This window comes from Equus asinus, chromosome 22 (genome assembly GCF_041296235.1).
Source record: "Equus asinus isolate D_3611 breed Donkey chromosome 22, EquAss-T2T_v2, whole genome shotgun sequence".
NCBI lineage: Eukaryota > Metazoa > Chordata > Mammalia > Perissodactyla > Equidae > Equus > Equus asinus.
This window is the reverse complement of record NC_091811.1, coordinates 13,519,163-13,541,668: the sequence shown is the minus strand read 5'-3', so window position 1 is coordinate 13,541,668 and position 22,506 is coordinate 13,519,163. Positions and strand designations below refer to the sequence as shown.

At 35.9% G+C, this 22,506-nt stretch overlaps 1 protein-coding gene across 16 annotated transcripts in view; it reads left to right on the top strand.

Annotated features, from left to right (window-relative positions):
* ERC1 (ELKS/RAB6-interacting/CAST family member 1) overlaps positions 1-22,506 on the top strand; it is a 526,143-nt gene that overhangs the window by 295,417 nt on the left and 208,220 nt on the right. For all 16 annotated transcript variants that reach the window (XR_011497049.1, XR_011497048.1, XM_070494769.1 and 13 more), the window contains one exon: positions 8,375-8,535. Coding sequence is in view for 14 of the 16 variants with exons in the window: in XM_070494769.1 (XP_070350870.1) it covers positions 8,375-8,535 (161 nt within the window). In the remaining 2 variants the exon portion in view is untranslated. The remainder of the gene's footprint in view (positions 1-8,374; positions 8,536-22,506) is intronic.

Here is a 22,506-nt window from a genome sequence, read left to right as displayed (position 1 = left end):
TCAACAAACAATGGATCATTGAAGAAATTAAAGAAGAAATCAAATATTATCTGGAGACAAATGAAAATGAGAACACGACATACCAAATCATTTGGGATGCAGCAAAAGCAGTCCTAAGAGGGAAATTCATCGCAATACAGGCTCACCTCACTAAACAAGAAAAAGCTCACGTAAGCAACCTCAAACAACACCTAACGGAACTAGAAAAAGAAGAACAAACAAAGCCCAGAGTCAGTAGAAGGAGGGAAATAATAAAAATAAGAGCAGAAATAAACGATATTGAAGCAAAAAAGACAATAGAAAGGATCAATGAAACAAAGAGTTGGTTCTTCGAAAGAATTAACAAAATTGACAAACCCCTAGCCAGACTCACCAAGAAAAGAAGAGAGAAATCGCAAATTAATAAAATCAGGAATGACAGAGGAGAAATCACAACAGATACCAATGAAATACAAGAGATCATAAGAGAATACTATGAAAAACTATATGCCAACAAATTGAACAACTTGGAAGAAATGGACAAATTCCTAGACTCCTACAATCTCCCCAAACTGAATCAGGAAGAAATGGAGAATCTGAATAGACCAATCACAAGTAAGGAAATAGAAACGGTAATCAAAAACCTCCCCAAAAACAAGAGTCCAGGACCAGACGGCTTCTCTGGAGAATTCTACCAAACATTCAAAGAAGACTTAATACCTATTCTCCTCAAACTGTTCCAGAAAATTGAGAAAGATGGAGAACTCCCTAACACATTCTATGAAGCCAACATCACTCTGATCCCCAAACCTGACAAGGACAACACAAAGAAGGAGAACTACAGGCCGATATCACTGATGAACATAGATGCAAAAATCCTCAACAAAATTTTGGCAAACCGATTACAGCAATACATCAAAAAGATTATACACCAGGATCAAGTGGGATTTATACCAGGGACACAGGGATGGTTCAACACCCGCAAGTCAATCAACGTGATACACTACATCAACAAAATGAAAAACAAAAACCACATGATCATCTCAATAGACACAGAGAAAGCATTCGACAAGATCCAACACCCATTTATGATAAAAACCCTCAGTAAAATGGGTATAGAAGGAAAGTACCTCAACATAATAAAGGCCATATATGATAGACCCACAGCCAACATCATACTCAATGGACAAAAGCTGAAAGCCATCCCTCTGAGGACAGGAACAAGACAAGGGTGCCCACTTTCACCACTCCTATTCAACATAGTACTGGAGGTGCTGGCCAGAGCAATTCGGCAGGAAAAAAAAATAAAAGGAATCCAAGTAGGTAACGAAGAAGTAAAACTCGCGTTGTTTGCAGACGACATGATCTTATACATAGAAAACCCCAAAGAATCCACAGAAAAACTATTAGAAATAATCAACAACTACAGCAAAGTAGCAGGGTATAAAATTAACATGCATAAATCAGTAGCATTTCTATACACTAACAATAAACTAACAGAAAAAGAACTCAAGAACTCTATCCCATTCACAATCGCAACGAAAAGAATAAAATACCTTGGGATAAACTTAACCAAGGAAGTGAAGGATCTATACAATGAAAACTACAAGACTTTCTTGAAAGAAATAGGCGATGACATAAAGAGATGGAAAAACATTCCTTGCACATGGATTGGAAGAATAAACATAGTTAAAATGTCCATACTACCTAAAGCAATATACAGATTCAATGCTATCCCAATCAGAATCCCAAGAACATTCTTCACAGAAATTGAACAAACAATCCTAAAATTCATATGGGGGAACAAAAGACCACGAATTGCTAAAGCAATCCTGAGCAAGAAAAACAAAGCCGGCGGAATCACAATCCCCGATTTCAAAACATACTACAAAGCTACAGTGATCAAAACAGCATGGTACTGGTACAAAAACAGGTCCACAGATCAATGGAACAGAATTGAAAGCCCAGAGATAAAACCACACATCTATGGACAGCTAATCTTCGACAAAGGAGCAGAGGGCCTACAATGGAGAAAAGAAAGTCTCTTCAACAAATGGTGCTGGGAAAACTGGACAGCCACATGCAAAAGATTGAAAATTGACCATTCTTTTTCACCACACACCAAAATAAACTCAAAATGGATCAAAGACCTAAAGATTAGGCCTGAGACAATAAGTCTTTTGGAAGAGAATATAGGCAGTACACTCTTTGACATCAGTTTCAAAAGAATCTTTTCGGACACTGTAACTCCTCAGTTGAGGGAAACAATAGAAAGAATAAACAAATGGGACTTCATCAGACTAAAGAGCTTCTTCAAGGCAAGGGAAAACAGAATTGAAACAAAAAAACAGCTCACTAATTGGGAAAAAATATTTACAAGCCACTTATCCGACAAAGGGTTAATCTCCATAATATACAAAGAACTCACACTGCTTAACAACAAAAAAACAACCCGATCAAAAAATGGGCAGAGGACATGAACAGACATTTCTCAAAAGAAGATATGAATATGGCCAATAGACACATGAAAAGATGTTCATCATCGCTAATCATCAGGGAAATGCAAATCAAAACTACACTAAGATATCACCTTACACCCGTTAGATTGGCAAAAACATCCAAAACCAAGAGCAACAAATGTTGGAGAGGTTGTGGAGAAAGAGGAACCCTCATACACTGTTGGTGGGAATGCAAACTGGTACAGCCACTATGGAAAACAGTATGGAGATTTCTCAAAAAGTTAAAAATAGAAATACCCTATGACCCAGCCATCCCATTACTGGGTATCTATCCTAAGAACCTGATATCAGATATCTCAAGAGTCCGTTGCACCCCTATGTTCATCGCAGCATTATTTACAATAGCCAAGACGTGGAACCAGCCTACATGCCCAGAAACTGATGATTGGATAAAGAAGATGTGGTATATATACACAATGGAATACTACTCAGCCATAAAAAAAGACGAAATTGGCCCATTCACAACAATGTGGATGGACCTCGAGGGCATTATGTTAAGCGAAATAAGTCAGTCAGAGAAAGATGAACTCTATATGACTCCACTCATAGGTGGAAATTAGTATATTGAGAAGGAGATCTGATCGGTGGTTACCAGGGAAAAGGGGGGGTGGGGGGAGGGTACGGAGGGGGAAGTGGTGTACCCACAACATGACTAACAAAAATGTACAACTGAAATTTCACAAGCTTGTAATCCATCATAACATTAATAAAAAAAAAAAACAAAAAAACTTCCAACACATTCTACGAGGCCAACATCACTCTGATACCAAAGCCTGACAAGGACAGCACAAAAAAGAATTACAGGCCAATATCACTGATGAACATAGATGCGAAAATCCTCAACAAAATGTTGGCAACCCAAATAGAGCAAAAGGATCATACATCTTGATTAAGTGGGATTCATATCAGGGACACAGGGATGGTTCAACATCCACAAATCAATCAACGTGATACACCACATCAACAAATTGAGGAATCTAAACCATATGATCGTCTCAATAGATGCAGAGAAAGCATTTGACAAGATCCAACAGCCATTTTAATAAAAACTCTTAACAAAATGGGGATAGAAGGGAACTACCTCAGCATAATAAGGGCCAGCTATGACAAACCCACAGCCAACATCATAATCAATGGGCAAAAACTGAATATCATCCCCCTGAGAAAAGGAACAAGACAAGGATCTTCACTTCACAAGGATCTTCTCCACTATCACCACTCTTATTCAAGATAATAGTGGAGGTTCTGGCCAGAGAAATTAGGCAAGAAAAAGGAAGAAAAGGAATCCAAATAGTGGCTAAAGAAGTGAAACTCTTGCTGTTTGCAGACAACATGATCTTATATATAGAAAACCCCAAAGAATCCATTGGAAAACTAATAGAAATAGTTAACAACTACAGTAAAGTTGCAGGGTAGAGAGTCAACTTACAAACATCAGCTGCTTTTCTGTACTCCAATAATGAACTTACAGAAAGAGAACTCAAGAATACAATTCCATTTGCAATCACAACTAAAAGAATAAAATATCTAGGGATAAATTTAACCAAGTAAGTGAAGGACTTATACAATAAAAACTATAAGACATTACTGAAAGAAATAGATGATGACATAAAGACATGGAAAGATATTCCTTGCTCATGGATTGGAAGAATAAACATAGTTAAAATGTCCATACTACCCAAAGCAATCTACAGATTCAATGCAGTCCAAATCAGAATTCCAGTGACATTCTTCATGGAAATAGAGCAAAGAATCCTAAAATTCATATGGGACAACCAAAGACCCCGAATTGCTAAGGGAATCCTGTGAAGAAAAAAGGCTTGAGTATCACAATCCCTGACTTCAAAATGTACTACAAAGCCATAGTCATCAAAACCGCATGGTACTGGTACAAAAACAGGCACACAGATCAATGGAACAGAACTGAAAGCCCAGAAATAAAACCACACATCTACGGACAGGTAATCTTCACCAAAGGTGCCAAGAACATACAGTGGAAAGAAGATAGTGTCTTCAATAAGTGGTGTTGGGAAAACCCGACAGCCACGTGCGAAAGAATGAAAGTAGACCACTGTCTCACGCCATACACAAAAATGAATGCAAAATAGATCAAAGACTTGAAGATACCCCCTGAAACTATAAAACTCCTGGAAGATAATATCAGGAGTATACTCTTTGACATCGAACTAAAAAGGATCTTTTCGAATACCATGTCCTCTCAGACAAGGGAAACAAAAGAAAAAATAAACAATTGGGAATTCATCAGACTAAAGAGCTTCTGCAAGGCAAAAGAAACTAGACTGAAACAAAGAGACTACCCACCAATTGGGAGAAAATATTTGCAAATTATCTATCTGGCAAAGGGTTAATCTCCAAAATATATAAGAAACGCACACAACTGAACATTAAGAAAAATAAACAGCCCCTTCAAAGAATGGGCAGAGGAGATGAACAGACATTTTTCCAAAGAAGAAATGCAGATGGCCAATAAACACATGGAAAGATGTTTAACATCACTAATCATCAGGGAAATGCAAATCAAAATACACTAAGAACCACCTTATGCCTGTTAAAATGGCTATGATCACTAAGAGTAAAAATAAATGTTGGACAGGGTGTGGAGAAAAGGGAATCCTCATACTCTGCTGGTGGGAATGCAAACTGGTGCAACCATGATGGAAAACAATATGGACATTCCTCGAAAAACTAAAAATAGAACTACCTTATGACCCAGCTATCCCACTACTGGGTATCTACCCAAACAACTTGAAGTCAACAATCCAAAGTAACATCTGCACCCCAATGTTCATCGCAGCACTATTCACAATAGCTAAGACATGGAAACTATACTAGTGCCCATTGACTGATGATTGGATAAAGAAGACGTGGTGTGTATATGTGTACAATGGAATACTACTCAGCCAGAAAAAAAGACAAATTCGTCCCATTTGCAATAACATGGAAGGACCTAGAGGGAATTATGCTGTGCAAAATAAGCCAGACTGAGAAAGGCAAACACCAGATGACTTCATTCACTTGTGGAATATAAACAAATACATGGACAAGGAACACAGTTCAGTGGTTACCAGGGAAAGGGGGATGGGGAGTGGGCACAGCGGGTGAAGAGGAACACCTATGTAATGAGAGTCAAGAAATAAGGTACAACTGAAATCTCACATGATGTGAGCTATTATGAACTCAAGAACACCAGAAAAAAGAATGGTGATTATCTGTCACAGGGGACTTAGGGGATACAGTTCAACAGTTGTACTTACAAAGCTCCTTGGTGGTAAGTATATAGATATGTATTTTGCCCCTTGGTTCTAGGATATAGACATATTATTTTTGTCAGTATGCATAAAATATTTCACATTGCTTATTTATGAAACTCAAAGTTGGTTATGTGCAATATAAAGCATTATTATATTAGTTTTTCTACAATTTATAAATAGTCTTTAAATAATTTTTGATCGTTTGCCAAATATGCCATAATTATCTTCCCACCATGACTGTTGATGTTCTCCTGTTTATAGTGCTCAGTCTCTTGGATATACATGTTGAGAAAAATTAATTTTCACCATTACACTGTATTCAAAAATCACTTGCATATATGTGATAGATCTAAATGTGAAATAAAGAATTTAGAAGAAAAAATAGAAGAATATCCTTATGACCTTGAGATAGACAGAATTTTCTTATTCAGTTTACAAAAGCCTCTGAACGTGAAAGAAATGTAAAGGAAAAAATTAAATTCCATTAAATTAAAAAATTTCTATTTATCACTAGTGCCTTTAGCAAATTTTGGTATTTTCACACGGTGGAATATCGTACAGTTAGGAGAATTACAGAACTATAATTTTACCCAAGAATATGGATGAATCTCACTGAGTGAAAAAAATCTGTACTTAAAATTATATGCTATGCAAATTCTGTTTGTATGTAGTTAAATAGGTAAAACTAATCAAGAGTATTAGAATAATGGTTACTCTTTATCTGGAAAGGAAATATGAGGGAGGATTCTGGGGTACTGGTAATGTTCTGTTTATTGGTCTGTGTGCTGATTACATAGGTGTGTTCACTTATAGAAAATTCTTCAGTTTGTACGTTTATTGTTTGTATATTTTTTCTGTATTTATGTTGTATTTCAATAAAAAGTTTACTGAAAGTTTTAGATGCATGAGTGGTTATACAGCAGGCTTCCTTTTATGTAGAAAAAGAAAGAATAGGTTATTTATACATGCTTGTGTATGTATGAAGTCTCTCTCCAAGTTATATAAGAAACTGATACCATTGCTTGCCCGGAGAAGTTAAAGGCAGGATAGGAGGGAGAGTTTTTGAAATATGTTCACGTTAAGTTCATAAAAGATGGACACATCCCACGGTTTATTTAGTAGAGCTTCTGTAATGGCGGTGTAGACTACTGATTTTGTGTTATAGAAACATACCTTGGTGTATCGTTTCAGTCCACTTTTAGATAAGATTTTATATAAATTAAACTGATTAAATGGATTCATCCTTATTGACAGTTTTCAAAAGGTCAGAAAGTGATATATATTCATGTAAAGCTTGCAGATATGGGAATATGTACCTGAGGAGATCTGCATAGTAATGCATGTTCTCACAACAACTGGGACTGTCAGGATGCTATTAGTTGAGAACATTAACTCTATCACTTCTGAAAAGATGCACAAAGTAAAGTAATTCAGGTGCCAAAAAACTAAATGTTTCTGTTTACCAGCAGTGTTTAGCGGCTGTCAGCAGTCAAGGTGGAGATTTTAGTTGGGTGTGAGGGACTAACACGTAGGGGTCTGTTTCAACTCTGACTTCTTCTACTGCAGGTTTGTCTCCAGACTGCTCTCAGTTTTAATGTCACTCAAATTGGTTTCATGTAGGGGTCAGTGAATGGCAGATCCCCTGTCTCTGCCTGCGCTCACCTCTGCCTCTTAAAAGGACTGTCTTCAAAATTATTTCTTGGCAAGTAGCAACCTGATGTAAACTGTTGTGATTGATGCAGTTGCCTGGTTGATTACCTGGTTGAGGTTGCTTTTTGGTAATAACAGATATTTTGTCAGCATTTTTTTTGCTTCTGAATTAAATTGAACATGTTTATTTAAATAATTCTGATTTGGGAACCACCCAGAGTAAGTAGAAATAACTGATAAAGTACATACCTTGCTGTCTTAGTTTCTTGTGTTTTAGCATTCTGTATTCTTTCTCTTAGGTCTTTTTTAAGTATTCTCTCTCCTCTCCATTTGGTCATATATTTTTCCTTTTTTTCTTCCTGCCTCCCCTAAAAAAACTCTACCTACCTGGCTTTAGAGCAAGAAAGTATTTGATTGAATTCCAGCTGTTTCGTTAAAAAGAAATTCTTTTTAATGTTGTAAACTGAAAAAATGTTAGTTAGATGAATAAAAATGACTCATTTATGTTTAAACTGAATCTGTTATTAGTCAAGTTTGTCTTTTATTTCCTAAAATCTTTCTGCAGATATTCATTGCAATTTGTTCCTTATATTTTATCTGCATTATATTGTTATTTCATGGAAGTTTCTGGACCATTTCTAAGTAAATTCTTTAAAAGAGACTGTCTATTGCAGAGTGTGACTTCTTGAACTGATAACTTACATGCTCTTGGATTTGTCAAAAAGAAAATGAAGTTCTTTTGACCTACACCAAGAAGGATTATAGTGGAGGGATGAGAGTTATTTCTTTATCTGCTGTATCTTCTTGAGATATGTGTCTAATTCAGAAAGAGTTCAGAATTTTTGATGTGTGTGTGTCTTCAGTTTTCTGGACCCAGGAGTTGCCCATTGTCCAGCTCCTCTAACTGTAATTGGTCCAGATGTTCAATTTTTCTCTTTCCCATATTTATCTCAGGTGGAGGAGTTACTGATGGCTATGGAGAAAGTGAAGCAGGAGCTGGAGTCCATGAAAGCAAAGCTGTCCTCTACTCAGCAGTCCCTGGCAGAAAAGGAAACTCATTTGACCAATCTTCGGGCAGAGAGAAGGAAACACCTAGAGGAAGTTCTGGAGATGAAGTAAGTGTTTATGATCTTATTCTTCAGTCATGTGCTTAGTATAAATACTTTTCCTCATTACTTCCATCTTCCGGCACTGTTTATTACCCCCGTGTCGACACACTTAGCCTGATTTTAACGCGAACTTGTGTTTCTCACTCCATAAAACAAATTTAGAACAAATCCTGGTCAAGTGGAAGTATTTTGCCTCCTCTTCATTGACTTTTAAAGTCATCTAGATTATATGTATCTTTATCCAGTTGCACGTCTGAAATTTCTAAAATCTGCTGTAGAGTTCAGACAGATTATTGAGCTTAATGAAGAAGATGACTGTTGGTCCTGGGATCATATGGTGTCTAAGCAATTTTTTAAAACTTTTTTTTATTGTAAACATTTCCAAAGGTACACAAAAGTAGAGAGAATAGTATAATGAACCTTCATATTCCTATACTCATATTTAACAATTATACTTGCTACACTCTCCAGTCTATTTTTACAAAATTGTCACTTTTACCAAAACTTTGCTGTACATCATTTTTCTATTCCCCCCTCATCTGGTGGCTTCCTTAGATAATCTGTTGTGAAGCCTGTTTACATTTGCTAGTACATAATAGATGCTTCTTTTTCTTCTCTGTGACTTCGAAAAGTTCTGGTTTACTTCTCTGTAGAACAAATATGTCTCTTTGGAAAGAGCAGTAGTTCTGTATCCTTTGCTGTTCCCAGCCCTTACCCCCACCTAATTGTCCTACACTCATTTTACTGAAACCAGGTCTATCCTGGGATCCCTCACTTACCTTCTTTACATCAGCATTTATCTCTGCTTTTGTAGTCTCCTCTTCTGTCTCAGAGGAGCTGTTCTTTCTCCTTCATAATGCTAGCTTCTCATCTCTATCCCAGATTTTAAGCACTCGCCCCACCTCTGCAATCTTCCTCTATTAGTTTTCTCTCACGTAATCTTGCTCGCTTTCTGTTAGTTCCTTCTCTGCATAAGTGCATAGTCTCTCTGACCTTGAGTAAACAAATTTTCCTCATCTCAGCTAGTGTTTTAAACTAACACCACCTTTTCTTTTCTGCTACTCTGAACTGTCAATAAATGTTCAATACCAGAATTATAGAATAGCAGAGGATCTTGCCATGATACCTCAGTGTGAATTTTCTTGGGACATGATTACTGTGATTTCATGACAGCAACCTAAAAGTTAAGGAAGCAGATGTTGGGATATCACCTGTGCCTATGGATTATTAGGCCCCAGTGCAAGGTTAAGAGATTCTAACCTTTGACAAAAGCATTACAGTTGATCTCCTCTTGGAAGTGATGAATCCTTAAAGCCGGAAATAGATTGATATGCTGGGAGATAGGGAGAGGTTAGGGTTCGGAATGTCATCATGAGAAAAATGTTTGCAAATATGCTTCCTAGGAGCAAGTTAGTGAAGGAATTGTAAGACAAATTTTTAATCACTGATGGTAAAATTCAAAGTTGATATTTTGGAGATAGAGTAGTAGATGTAACTCCTGGGCAAAAAGGGTAAAATTATTTGATTTAAAGAGGTCAGGGAACTATTCCTAGAACATGGTAAAAGATAGACTGGAGAAGAAAATTAAATCAGGGCCCAAAGTAATTAAGAAAATGGAAGAAGGGGGCTGGCCCCGTGGCCGAGTGGTTAAGTTTGCGCGCTCTGCTGCAGGCGGCCCAGTATTTCATTGGTTCCAATCCTGGGTGCGGACATGGCACTGCTCATCAAACCACGCTGAGGCAGCATCCCACATGCCACAACTAGAGGGACCCACAACGAAGAATATACAACTATGTACTAGGGAGCTTTGGGGAGAAAAAGGAAAAAAATAAAATCTTTCAAAAAAAAAAAAGAAAAGAAAATGGAAGAAGGATAAATATAATATTGGGGCAAACAAAGTATCATGTGTGATGTTCCTCAGCAGAAATGGTCCTTGCTGAAGCAACAGTGTATAAATTTCATTTTGTTTTCTCTATATACCAATATCTTGACTTTAATTCTCAGATATTTCCCATTCACATCAAATTTGTATTTAAAGCAAAATAGGGTGTATTTGTGTAGGAATTTTCTTTTATTATTAGGACTTTGAAAACATTTGAAATAATTTTTAAAAGAATGCTTGACTTCAAACCATGAAAAGGGAATTGTGTGTGTGTGTGTGTGTGTGTTTTGGTTCCACAGTACTAAACTCTATTATGAACTTCCCTTACCAGCCCAGATTGGAGATTACATTTCTGAAAAATACTATGATTAGCAAAACTGTTTTTGGTAAGATAAGCACTCACACGATCAGGCATGGGATAAGTAAATAAAGTGTATAGAGAAATTTATAAGTGGTATAGAAATTTAATAAGCAATCATTAAATAAAAGTTCTAGAAATAAAACGTTAAAACTTGGCTCTGACAGATGACCTACCTCTTAAATCACCTTCTTCAGTTGCTCCGGATATTTTTACTATGGCGTCGTGATGTTCTTAGATTTTCCACCAGTTTTGTATCGTGCAGATTTACCAACTTAACGTTTTTAAAGTAGTCCTTGCTTTAATTTGCACTTAAATTTCCCCTTGTTGTGTCTTTCATTTTCATATCTTAGTAAAATGGTTGTTTAGTACCTTCCTTTTAATAAATTATCTCAGCCCCTTAGGCCTAATCCCCTACCCAGATATTCTGTTGAGAGAGTGGTGGTTCTTTACAGATCTTTTCTGACTGTGCTGCTCTGTAGACCAACCTATATGGTTCCACCAGGCGGGAAGCAACAGTTATTCTGTTCTTTCCATCTAGAACAGTGAATTCAAACACCTGTTTTTTTTTTTTCTTAAATGTAGATTTTAAAAGTTTGGCATACAAATATAAAGTGAGGATCCATAAAATCTCCATTGAAAACTATACAATTAACCTAAATGTAGCTATACACAACACTATGACATATTGTGCATTCTAATACAACAAACTCTCGATTCTTTTTAACTGTGTAGCTCACTAAGGGAGTAGACTTTCTTCTGCTGTATTCTGGACTCCTGTCCCTGTGTTGAACAAGTTCTGTTAATCGTCTGTCCTAGGTTGGAGTTGTCTCAGTTTCTACAACTTGGCTCAGAATTTACTTCATTCTGTTGTTAGTTCTTAAGGAGTTTACTCTCTCCAAGTAGTTCTGCGTGATAGCTGCCTCTAATTACTTACGGCAGCTAGTAAGAAGAGCATACTTCCTGGAGTAAAAGAGCCTGAATGTGAATTCTAACTCCACCACTTATTAGCTCTGTGACTTCAGCAAGTTATTTAACCGCTCTGTGCCTCAGTCTCTGCATTTTTAAAATGGCAATAATAATTGTTCCTGCTTCACAGAGTTTTCATGACAATAAAATAAGAAATTATTAATATATAGAATTGAGAACAGTGCCTGGCACAGTACACACTTAATAGTGGATATTATTCGCTTGTTATAAGTTATTTCCTGGTGATGATTTGTGGGAAAACATAATTATTTAAGCAAACTTGAAAAGGAGAAGGGTAGTATTCTACCTGTGGCTGTTGGCAATGACAACCAGATTCTTCACTCCATAATTGTGGCAGGACCTACCGTATTTTCAGTGTTTACCTTGTTTAAGTATTGGTAATTAAACAAGTAAAAGGACTTGTTCATTATAACCAGAGAACTTGAAATGAAGAAATATGAGGCAATGTAATGTGCAAAAGAGACCAAAACATGCACATATATGACTCTGAATCTAGAATAAGAAAAGTCTGCTTTGAGGAAGAGGCAGTTGGACTCTTTGTATAGAAAATTTTTCAGGAAAGCACCAGAGTAGTCTAGTTTTCTGGAATAATCCTGACCTAGACAAACCAAAAGGAATGATCTAATAGTTCTTTTCCATTCCCAGCATTTGTGACGATGATTTTTGAGCATCTGTTATAGATAAATGGTGGCCATGAGTTTGTGAAGATGTGAAACTGTTCACTTGGTAACCTGCCAGTGATTCAGCAGGAACATTTGAGTTGGTTAGCTAGCCCTGAAGAGAAGGAACACTTTTACTGGCAGATCCTACATTGAACCCTATGCTGTGGTTTTGTTAGCCATTATTTTTTTGTTCCACTTTTTTGTTTAACCTCTTTACCTAAGAAGGAAAGGATGAATGGGAAAAGGGGAAAATAATACAATAACAACAGGTCTAATAACCATAATAAGTTTTAAGTATCAGTTCAGACCATGAGCCTCACTATCAGGATTTCTAGATGAGCTGATTGATTCTCCATTGTTTTGCATTCAAACTCCTACTGCAATCTCATGCGCTGTTGGCATTACGAATAAAGCTTAAAAGACTCGTTTTTCATTTTGAATAAAATTTTTACCTGACTGTGAATTTGACTACCTGAGACCTGTTTTGTTTGGGGAAGTTGTGGAAGAGCTCTTCAGTTTCTTTGAGAATGCAGAGCTGTTTGATAAGTAGCATCCCATTAGTAAAGTTGGCGGAGAAACCCAAACCTCTGTGGGCTCAATTATATACTCTTGAGATGCCTTTTGACCAAAGAAAGATCTGACTTCCCACAAACAGAAAATAGATTTTCATATGTACCTAGGAAGAGTCCAATAATCTGAATTCTGATAGCTAAAAAAATCCTTGCCTTTTAAGAGAGAAATAGAGAGTATGATTATAATTAAGAAACCTGTAAAAAATGGTTGCTGGAAAATGTTCAGGCTATTTCAGGGTAGTACAATTAGGTGATCAGTCTATCATACCTTGAATAATTAAGATAAGACTGTATTTTGAATTATTTTATGTCTTGATATCCTGTAGTATTTCATTTTAAAATTTATTGTACAATTTCTGACATTAAAAAAAGTCCCATTTGGGGATATATGACAGTCTTCCAAATAAACCACAAATTGAAAATAGTTATGCAAATTATATCCTAGTAACAAATTGAAATCCAGTCTGTGTTACATAAGAACATGTATGTTTTTCGCAAGGGCACACTTAGTTATACGCCCACCAAATGCCTTTATTTGAGTCATTAGATATATGATAAAGGACTTTTAGTGGAATTGGAAGCATTTTTAACAGTGGCCTAAAATACTGAGGTTTAAATATTCTATAGGAAATCACATAAATTAATATAAAAATTTTCTACACTTGAGTTGGAAAAGGATGCTGTACAGCATAGCTATAAACAAGTAACACCGGTTGGACAGGTCCTAATTAAAATTATAAAACAAAATTTGTGCCTATAATCAACTATCCCTTGGGACTTTGGGACTTCCTCCCTGGTCTTGGTTGACTTTTTAATTCTGCCCCCTCTTTTTCTACCCTGATATCCAGCTCCCTTATGCTACTCACCTTACAGAATGTGTCATCTTGACTGTTCCTAGCATCTTTCCTCATCAGAACTAGTAGTTTAGTTGGGGCTCTGAGTTGTTATAGAACAGTGGTGTAAATGGGTTTATTAGGTTAAGTAACTATTAGAGTTCCTTACCTCTTCCTGCTCCTAAACTTTGACCGTGATGCTCAACTTCTCTCAAGATGAGGCATGAGTTTCACAAATGTTTTTCTCACATCTTTTTATTTTCTTGTGACCTGGATTGTAATCTTGTCTTTTTATTTTTTCCTCTACTCGAGGTTTAGGGTTGCTCCTAGTCCCTTCTGTTAAATATAGATGAATCAGTTGAAGGGTTGACTGTTGCAGGTGGGTAACCTAAAGCCTTAACCTAGTTGTAATAACCGTTTTAAGAAAATCTGTTATATAATATAGCAGTGTGAGTGTTTTTTTGGTTTGGGATCTTTTGGGCAGGATCCTTTCCTTTCAGGAGCTTCATTTTCAGTGTCCCTCAGAGAGTACCACATAGATAGCTACTCATTCTGTAAATGGGCAAAACTTCCCTCATGCTTTGGATGTAGAAGATAATAATCCATCCATTTAATCTTAAGCTTTTCCTATTTGAGGATCCTGAGTAAAAGGGTATTATAAGATGCTCTTTGTAGCAAAGAATGTGTTTACATTTTGAGCCAGTTTGCTTACCTATAAAACAGTCATAAAAATACATAGACCCACCTCATGAGGTTGTTGTAAGGATCAAATGAGATAAAGTAATGAAAACACTCTGAAATGTGTAAAGCTGAATATTTGCAAAGCATGATGCTCACAACTGAAAATCCAGTTTGCATTTAACTTTTCAGGTCTGTAATTTACTTATTCTGAAATGAAAGGGTTTTCTAAATCTCTAGGACTCGTCTGGTTTTAAAAATTATTTAGTTCTTTCACTAGGTGACTTTCTCAGGTCCCTTGATTCTGTAGTTGTAAATGCTCTGAGTAAATCAGAGAAGTAACATATGGAAATAGTATACTGAGAAGAAATTGAGGGTTCAATGTCCATGAACTTTTGGCTGAGGACTGTGCTGCACATTCACAGGATGAGACTACCCAAGGCCTAAAGAGATTGCTGCTATGGGAATGAAAGTGGAATTGTGATACTGGAGGAAGAGCAGTGCTAGGGAATTTGCAGTTCCAACCAAGTGTTGTTGAAACTTCAAGCATCTTGCCAAGATGAGAGAAAAGCTAAGTTTTAGGAGTAGGGATCATGCCCTACAGTAAAGCCTACCATAGAATCAGACTAACAAGACTTAAAGCCCCAAGAAAGTCTACAGGGGAGATAGAATTTGCAAGATGAGTCCCACCAAGATAGAGAGGTCTGGGGAATACCCTGATAGAGAGTCTGAGAAATACCTTGGATGATCCAAGCCTACCCAAATTCAATGAGATCAGCTGTTAATTGAATTACCTACTAGAATAAAAATTATTGCTCTTCAGAAGAAAATAACAGAATCCAAAGTCATTACAATGTATCATATGACCCATAGTGAAGAAAAGCATGCAGTAAAAGTCAAATCAGAGAAGTCTTAGATATTGAGTTTAACAGATAAAGACTTTAGAGTCACTCCTACAAATATGCTTCGAAGAATTAAAAGAAAATGTCCTGTTGATGGTAGAGCAGATAGAAAAATCTCAGCCAAGAAAGGAAAACTATTAAAAAATGGAAATTTGAAAACTGAAATTTAAATGAAAACTTTTCTGGATGGTCTTAATGATAGATTAGAACTGTCAAAAGAAAGAATCCATAAATTTTTTAAAAGGTTAATGGAAATTATCCAATCTGAAAACAGGGAGAAAAGGGGTTTTTACAAAATGAATAGAGCCTCAATAACATGTTGGACAATATCAAATGGGCTAGCATACATGTAACTGGAACTCCATAAGGATAAAAGAGTGAGAAAGGGGCAGAAAAAAATATTTGAAAAATAATAGCTGAAATATTTCTCTAATTTGATTTAAAATACATTGATTTAAAGAAGTATATGGGAAATCTCTTTGCCTCACTCTCAGTTTTTTTGTAAAACTGCTCTAAAAAGGTTTTTAGATAAAACACACATATGTTTACAGATCCTAAAAACTTAATGAAACCAAAAACAGTAAATACAAAGAAAACCATACGTATAAACATCATAATTTAATTTCTGGAAACAAAATATAAAGAGACAGACAAAAGCAGCAAGAGAAAAAAGACACTATGTAAAGGGAAACTATTTATTGTAGCTGACTTCTTATCAAAAACATTGGAGATCAGAAGAAAATGGAACTTCTTTTAAAGTACTGAAAAAATTTGTCAGCCAAGAATTCTATGGCCAAATAAAAAACACCGTTAAAAAACTCAGGTTAAATATAGGCATTTTCAGATAACCATGTAAAAAATTCGTCTCTAGAAAATACACTCTATAAGAAAAGCTAATGTGTATTTTTCCAGCTGAAAGGAAATGAAACTGGAAGGAATCATGAATCTGTAGGAAGAAATGGAGAACACCTGATATGGTAAATAAAGGTGACATATATAGAAAACTTATTTTTTCTTCTCATACTTTCCCTAAAAGACAACTGACTATTTAAAGCAAAAATAATAACATTGTGAAGTGGAGTTTGTAATGTATATAAAAGTGCAAGATATGACAACAATAGCACAAAAGATTAGGGGTATAGATTTATACTGCGGTAAGGTTGTTGACTTTGTGAAGTAGAAAATATGAAGTATCAGTTGTGACATTCTAAAATTTCTCATCTAAATAGACTTTGCAAAATGAAAGATGCATATTGTTAGCTCTAGAGCAACTACCAAAAGTTAACCACAAAAACAGAAATAAAAAACAAAAAACTGAAAATCCAGTAGAGGAAATAAAACATAGTAATAAAAATTATTTCATTTACCTAGAAGAAAAAGGAACAACAGAGGAACAAAGAGTAGAAGGGATTACTGGGTGATAGATATAAATTCAGCATGTCAATAGTCATATCAAAATCAAATAAACTAAGCATTCCAGTTAAAAGACCAAGATTGTTAGAGTAGATTAAAAAGAAGCAGTATTGTCTACAACACATATACTGTAATAATCACAAATAGCTTGAATTTAAAAAATTGAAAAAGACAGTCCTTGTAAACAGTAATCATAAGAAATATGATATGGGTATATTAATATCAGATAAAGGAGAGTTCTAAAGAGTATTCCCAGAGATAAAGAAGGATGTATCAGAATGATAAAGGGAATAGTTCATCAGAAAGCCATAACAATCTTTCATATGCACGCACCTAATACCAGAGCTTCAAAATTCATGAAGGGCAAAGTGACAGAACACAAGGGAAAAGCAGATAATTCATAGTCATCAGTCATCACTGGAGATTGTAAACCCTATTTCTCAGAAATTGATCAAAACAGTAAAAATATTGAAGATCTGAGGACTATCAACTTGACCTATTTAATAGCTATAGAATAGTACACTGAACAACTGAAGAATATATGTTTTTCAAATATGTATGGAATGTTCACCAATGTAGACCATATGCTGGGCCATACAAATAAATCTTAATAAATTTAAAAGACTGAAATATGTCAGAATTGTTCTCTGACCACAGTGGGATTAAGTTAGAAGTTAATAATAGTAAGGTTTTCAGAAAATTCACCAAATGTTTGGAAATTAAGTAACATAATTCTAAATACCATGGTTCAGAGAAGAAGTCATTAGGAATATGAGAAATCATTTTGAGCTGAATGAAAATAGAAATGAGAAATTTTGTGTTATGCAGCTCAAGTAGTAGAGTGAAATTTATACCTTTAATTTGCCTGTATTAGAAAAGAATAAAGTTCAGGGGGGTCGGCCCTATGGCCAAGTGGTTAAGTTCACGCGCTCTGCTTTAGTGGCCCAAGGTTTCACTAGCCCAGGGTTTCACTGATTCAGATCCTGGGCACGGACCCAGCGCTGCTCATCAAGCCATGCTGAGGCGGGGTCCCACATGCCACAACTAGGGGGACCCACAATTAAAATATACAACTGTGTACTGGGGGGCTTTGGGGAGGAGTAGGAAAAATAAAAAATAAATTAAATAAATAAATCTTTAAAAAATAAAAGGAAAATAATAAAGTTTAAATTCAGTGATCTGAGTTTCCACACTAAAAAACTAGAAAAAGAAGAGCAAAGTAAACCAAAGTAAATAGAATCTAGGAAATAGTAAAGAGCAGACATCAAGGAAGTAGAGAACAAACAAGACAGAAAATTCACAAAGTCAACCATGGTTGTTCAAAGGATTAATAAAACTGATAGTCCCCTGGTTAGCCTGGTCAAGGGTAAAAAGGGAAGACACGTGAATTACCCATATTTGGAATGAAAGAGGGGAAGAGGAAAAATCACTCAAGATTGTAAGGCATTTAAAACGGTAAGAGATTATTTTGAACAACTTTATGCCAATAAATTTGATAACTTACATATAATAGAGAAATTCCTTGAAAAATAAAATTATCAAAACTGGCTCAAAAAGAAATAGAAAATTGACGAGGCCTGTATCTATTAAAGAAATTGAATTTGTAATCAAAAATGTTTCCAAAGAGAAAATTCCAGGCCCAGATTACCTTACTCGTGAATTCTGCTAAACATCTAAGTAAGAAATAATACTCTTATAGAAACCCTTTCAGAAAATAGAGAAGAAGGAAATACCTACTTCCTAATTCATTTTATGAGACTGGAATTACCCTCCCACTTAAACCTGACAAAGACATAAACAGAAAATTACAGATGTCTCCCTCAGGAACACTGACATGAAATTGTCCAACAAAGTCTTAGCAAATTGAATCTAATTTATTTAAGAAAGCTAATGTATCACAACCAGGTTAGGCTTATTTCTGGAATGCTGGGCTTGTTCAGTATTCAGATATCGAGTTAATTAAATTCACTACATTAACAATAAAGAAAGAAATCATATAATTATCTCAGTACATTCAGGAAAAGCTTTTGATAAAGGGCAGCATCAACTCATGATAAAAACTCTTAGCTGACTAGGACTAGAAAACAATTTCTTCAGCTCAGTGAAGGACATCTGTGAACAACTTAGTGCTAGCATTATGCCTAATGATGAAGATTGAGCACTTGCCCTATGAGATTGCAAAGGATATGAGGTTATCCACTTTTACCCCTCTGTTGAATATTATATTGGAGATCCTAGTTAATGCAATGTGCTGAGAAAATAAAGAGTAAAATTCGAAAGGAAGTAGTAAGTTGTCTTTATTCATAGACAACATGATTTTCTAAGCAAGGCAATACATAAAAACCAGTTGTGTTTGTATATGTTAGCAACAAGCAAATGGAAACTGAAATGTTATTTACAATAGCATCAAAATTCATAAAGTACTCTGGAACAAATTTAACAAAAGTTGTACAAGATTCCTGCACTGAAAACTACAAAACGTTACTGAGAGAAAATAAAAAACATCTAAACAAATATAGAGATATATGTAGTTCATGATTTGAATTAATCAAATTTTAAGATGCCCTTTTCCCCCAAATCAATTTATATTTGCAACATAATCGCAGCCAAAATTGCAGGGGGCTTTTTTTGTAGAAACCGACGGTTGGAATCTAAAACTTACTTGGAATTGCAATGGATCTAGCAGAGCTAAACAGATTTTGAAAGAGTTGCAAGATTTACACTACCTGATCTGAAGTCTTGCTGTAAATTGACAGCAATCAAAAAAGTATGGTATTGGAATGAAGACTGACGTATAGAATAATGGAACAGAATAAAGAGTACAGAAATAGACCCACATATATACGATCAAAGGCACCAATATAAGGAAACAATTGTCTTTTCCATAAATGATAGCGATACAACTGCAAGTCTGTAGGGTAAAAATGAGGCAAGGACCTCATACCATATGCAAAAATTAATTCAAAATGGATCATAAACCTAAACATAAAAGGTAAAAGCATAATCTTCTCAAAGAAAACAAGAAACTTTGGAGGAAGCAAAGATTTCTTAATATATAATGTATACTAACCATGAAAGAAAAAAATTGACAAATTGGAATTGATCAAAATTAAAAACTGTTCTTCAAAAGACACCATGAAGGAAAAGAATATAATTAAAGGTAAACATAAAAGGTATTTATGTGGAAAAGATTTTATATATAACTTTACAGATGATAGTCAAATTTCGAGGCTATCATTGCTATGCGTGTGAAAGCAGTTGTGGCTGAATTCATTCTTCTTCTTCGCCTTTCTTCCACTTAATGACATTCTTATAGCACCCCATTGACATTGGTATAATTTTCTACCCAGAATGAAATTATTCTCAGGGTGTTTGTGGCCATGCATTTTCTGGTTAAAGATACTGTTGCTTTTTAGAGCAAGGTGGTTACTGGCTAGCAGAGATAGCAAACCCTTCTGATCTTGAAGTTACGCTTGAGTTTACAGGTGGCAGCGTTCCCATCTGGAGTGAACCTACCAGAATACATCTGCCTATTATTCAGGGCTCTAATGTCATGTTTGCCATTCTCTTTCAACCTCAAAGTATACAAATATATAATAGTCCCTTTGGTGTTCCTTTGTCTTTGGGTACTTGTACCCTGCATACCTTCCTTTTCACTCATTCTTTCTTGTTTTTTGTTTTGTTTTACTGTCTTAATTGTTTATATTTTCTTTGTGTTTGTATTTTCTTAGCTGACTTAATGAAAGATTTGTAATCCTCAAATTGTTAAATTGCCTTTATCCCATGGTTAAATCTGGAGTTGAGGGTTAAAATTGAAAAAAGAAAAATGACAGTGAAAATAGTATAGTTCTCTTCTGTCATAAAAGTGTGGTTGATTCATATATGTGTATGGATGTTATTTATTATAATTTTTTAAAAAGAAGTAAATCTCGATTTACTGTCCCTTTTGTTGTTGTTGTTAAGAGGCAGATAGGAGAAATATTCATTTCATACCATGATTCCCTCTCCTGTAACATGAAATATAATAAAGTCTCATGTTACTGCTTTCATTTTCTTTTTTTCATCTTTGGGAGTGAGCAGTGTGATCAACATCACTGAATTGAATATGAACTGAATAAAAGTACTGTCATGACCTTTATAACATACAAGTGTATGTTCAAAACATTTTTTTCTAATTGGTTGCTCAATGGAAGTAAGAAGTTTCCTACTTTGGGAACATAAACCTAATTATGTTGCACTTATGTTTAGAAACCTTCAGCCCGGTGGCACAGCGGTTAAGTTCTCACGTTTTGCTTCTCAGTGGCCCGGGGTTTGCCAGTTCGGATCCCGGGTGCGGACATGGCACCGCTTGGCAAGCCATGCTGTGGCAGGCGTCCCACATATAAAGTAGGGGAAGATGGGTACAGATGTTAGCTCAGGGCCAGACTTCCTCAGCAAAAAAGAGGAGGACTGGCAGTAGTTAGCTTAGGGCTAATCTTCCTCAAAAAAAACAAAAGAAACCTTCAGAGGCTCCATATTTCATCTGCCAATCCTCCTCTTTTTGTTGAGGAAGACTGACCCTGAGCTAACATCCGTGCCCATCTTCCTCTACTTTATATGTGGGACGCCTGCCACAGCATGGCTTGCCAAGTGGTGCCATATCTGCACCTGGGATCCGAACTGGTGAACCCCAGGCCGCCGAAACAGAACTGCAAACTTAATCGCTGCACCACTGGGCCAGCCCCCCCTTAATACTTCTTATCTTCATTCTCCAGAAACATCTAACTATTCAAACTTACCGTGTATTCTCCCTCCTTCATGTTTTGCTGAAATCATTGTCTTTTTTAATTTGGTGAGGAAGATTGGCCCTGAACCAACATCCATTGCCAATCTTCCTCTTGTTTTGCTTGAGGAAGATTAGCCGTGAGCTAATATCTGTGCTAGTCCTCCTCTATTTTGTATGCGGGTCACCGCCACTGCATGAGTGATGAGTGGGATAGGTCCACACCCAGGATCCAAACCCATGAACCCACACCCAGAACCCAAACCTGTGAACCTAAGGACACCAAAGTGGAGCTCGTGGAAGGTTAACCACTCAACCACAAGGCCGGCCCCGAAATTGTTCTGTCTTAAATGTGTTCTACATAATTCTGCCTTTTATAGTTCCACTCTTTTCTTATGGCTCACACCAAATAACGTTAGCTGGAAAGAAACCTGCGTGAATCTTACTAGTCATCTCTAGTCCCTCAACACTTTGCTGTTTATTTTGTTTTGTTTTTTAGAGCAGTTACATTATTTATGCATTGTTTCTATACTTACTGCATGCTCGAAAACTGTGCTAAGCACTGTGGATAAAACTCTCTTTGAGATGATACATGTTTCCTAGCTTCACAGAGCTCATAGACTTATATATATACAGTTTTTTATAGGGTGCAGCGTAGGGTTCTGTGGGTGAATATAACACATAAATGGCCAGTATGAGTGGGGTGCACCTTTTGATAAATTCATAAATTGATATATTATCCTGGAGGAGATAATCTATTTTAATAGAATTGTTTTTACATGTGTTAAAGTTTTGTTTCCACGTGTAAAGTTTTTAATATATCTAGATGTTTGGTATGAGGAGAGTTTTTTATTTTAGTTTTTCCCTATGGAAAGCCAGTTGTAGTACCACCAATATAATGTAGTTAAGTTCCCCTGTGTGCTCG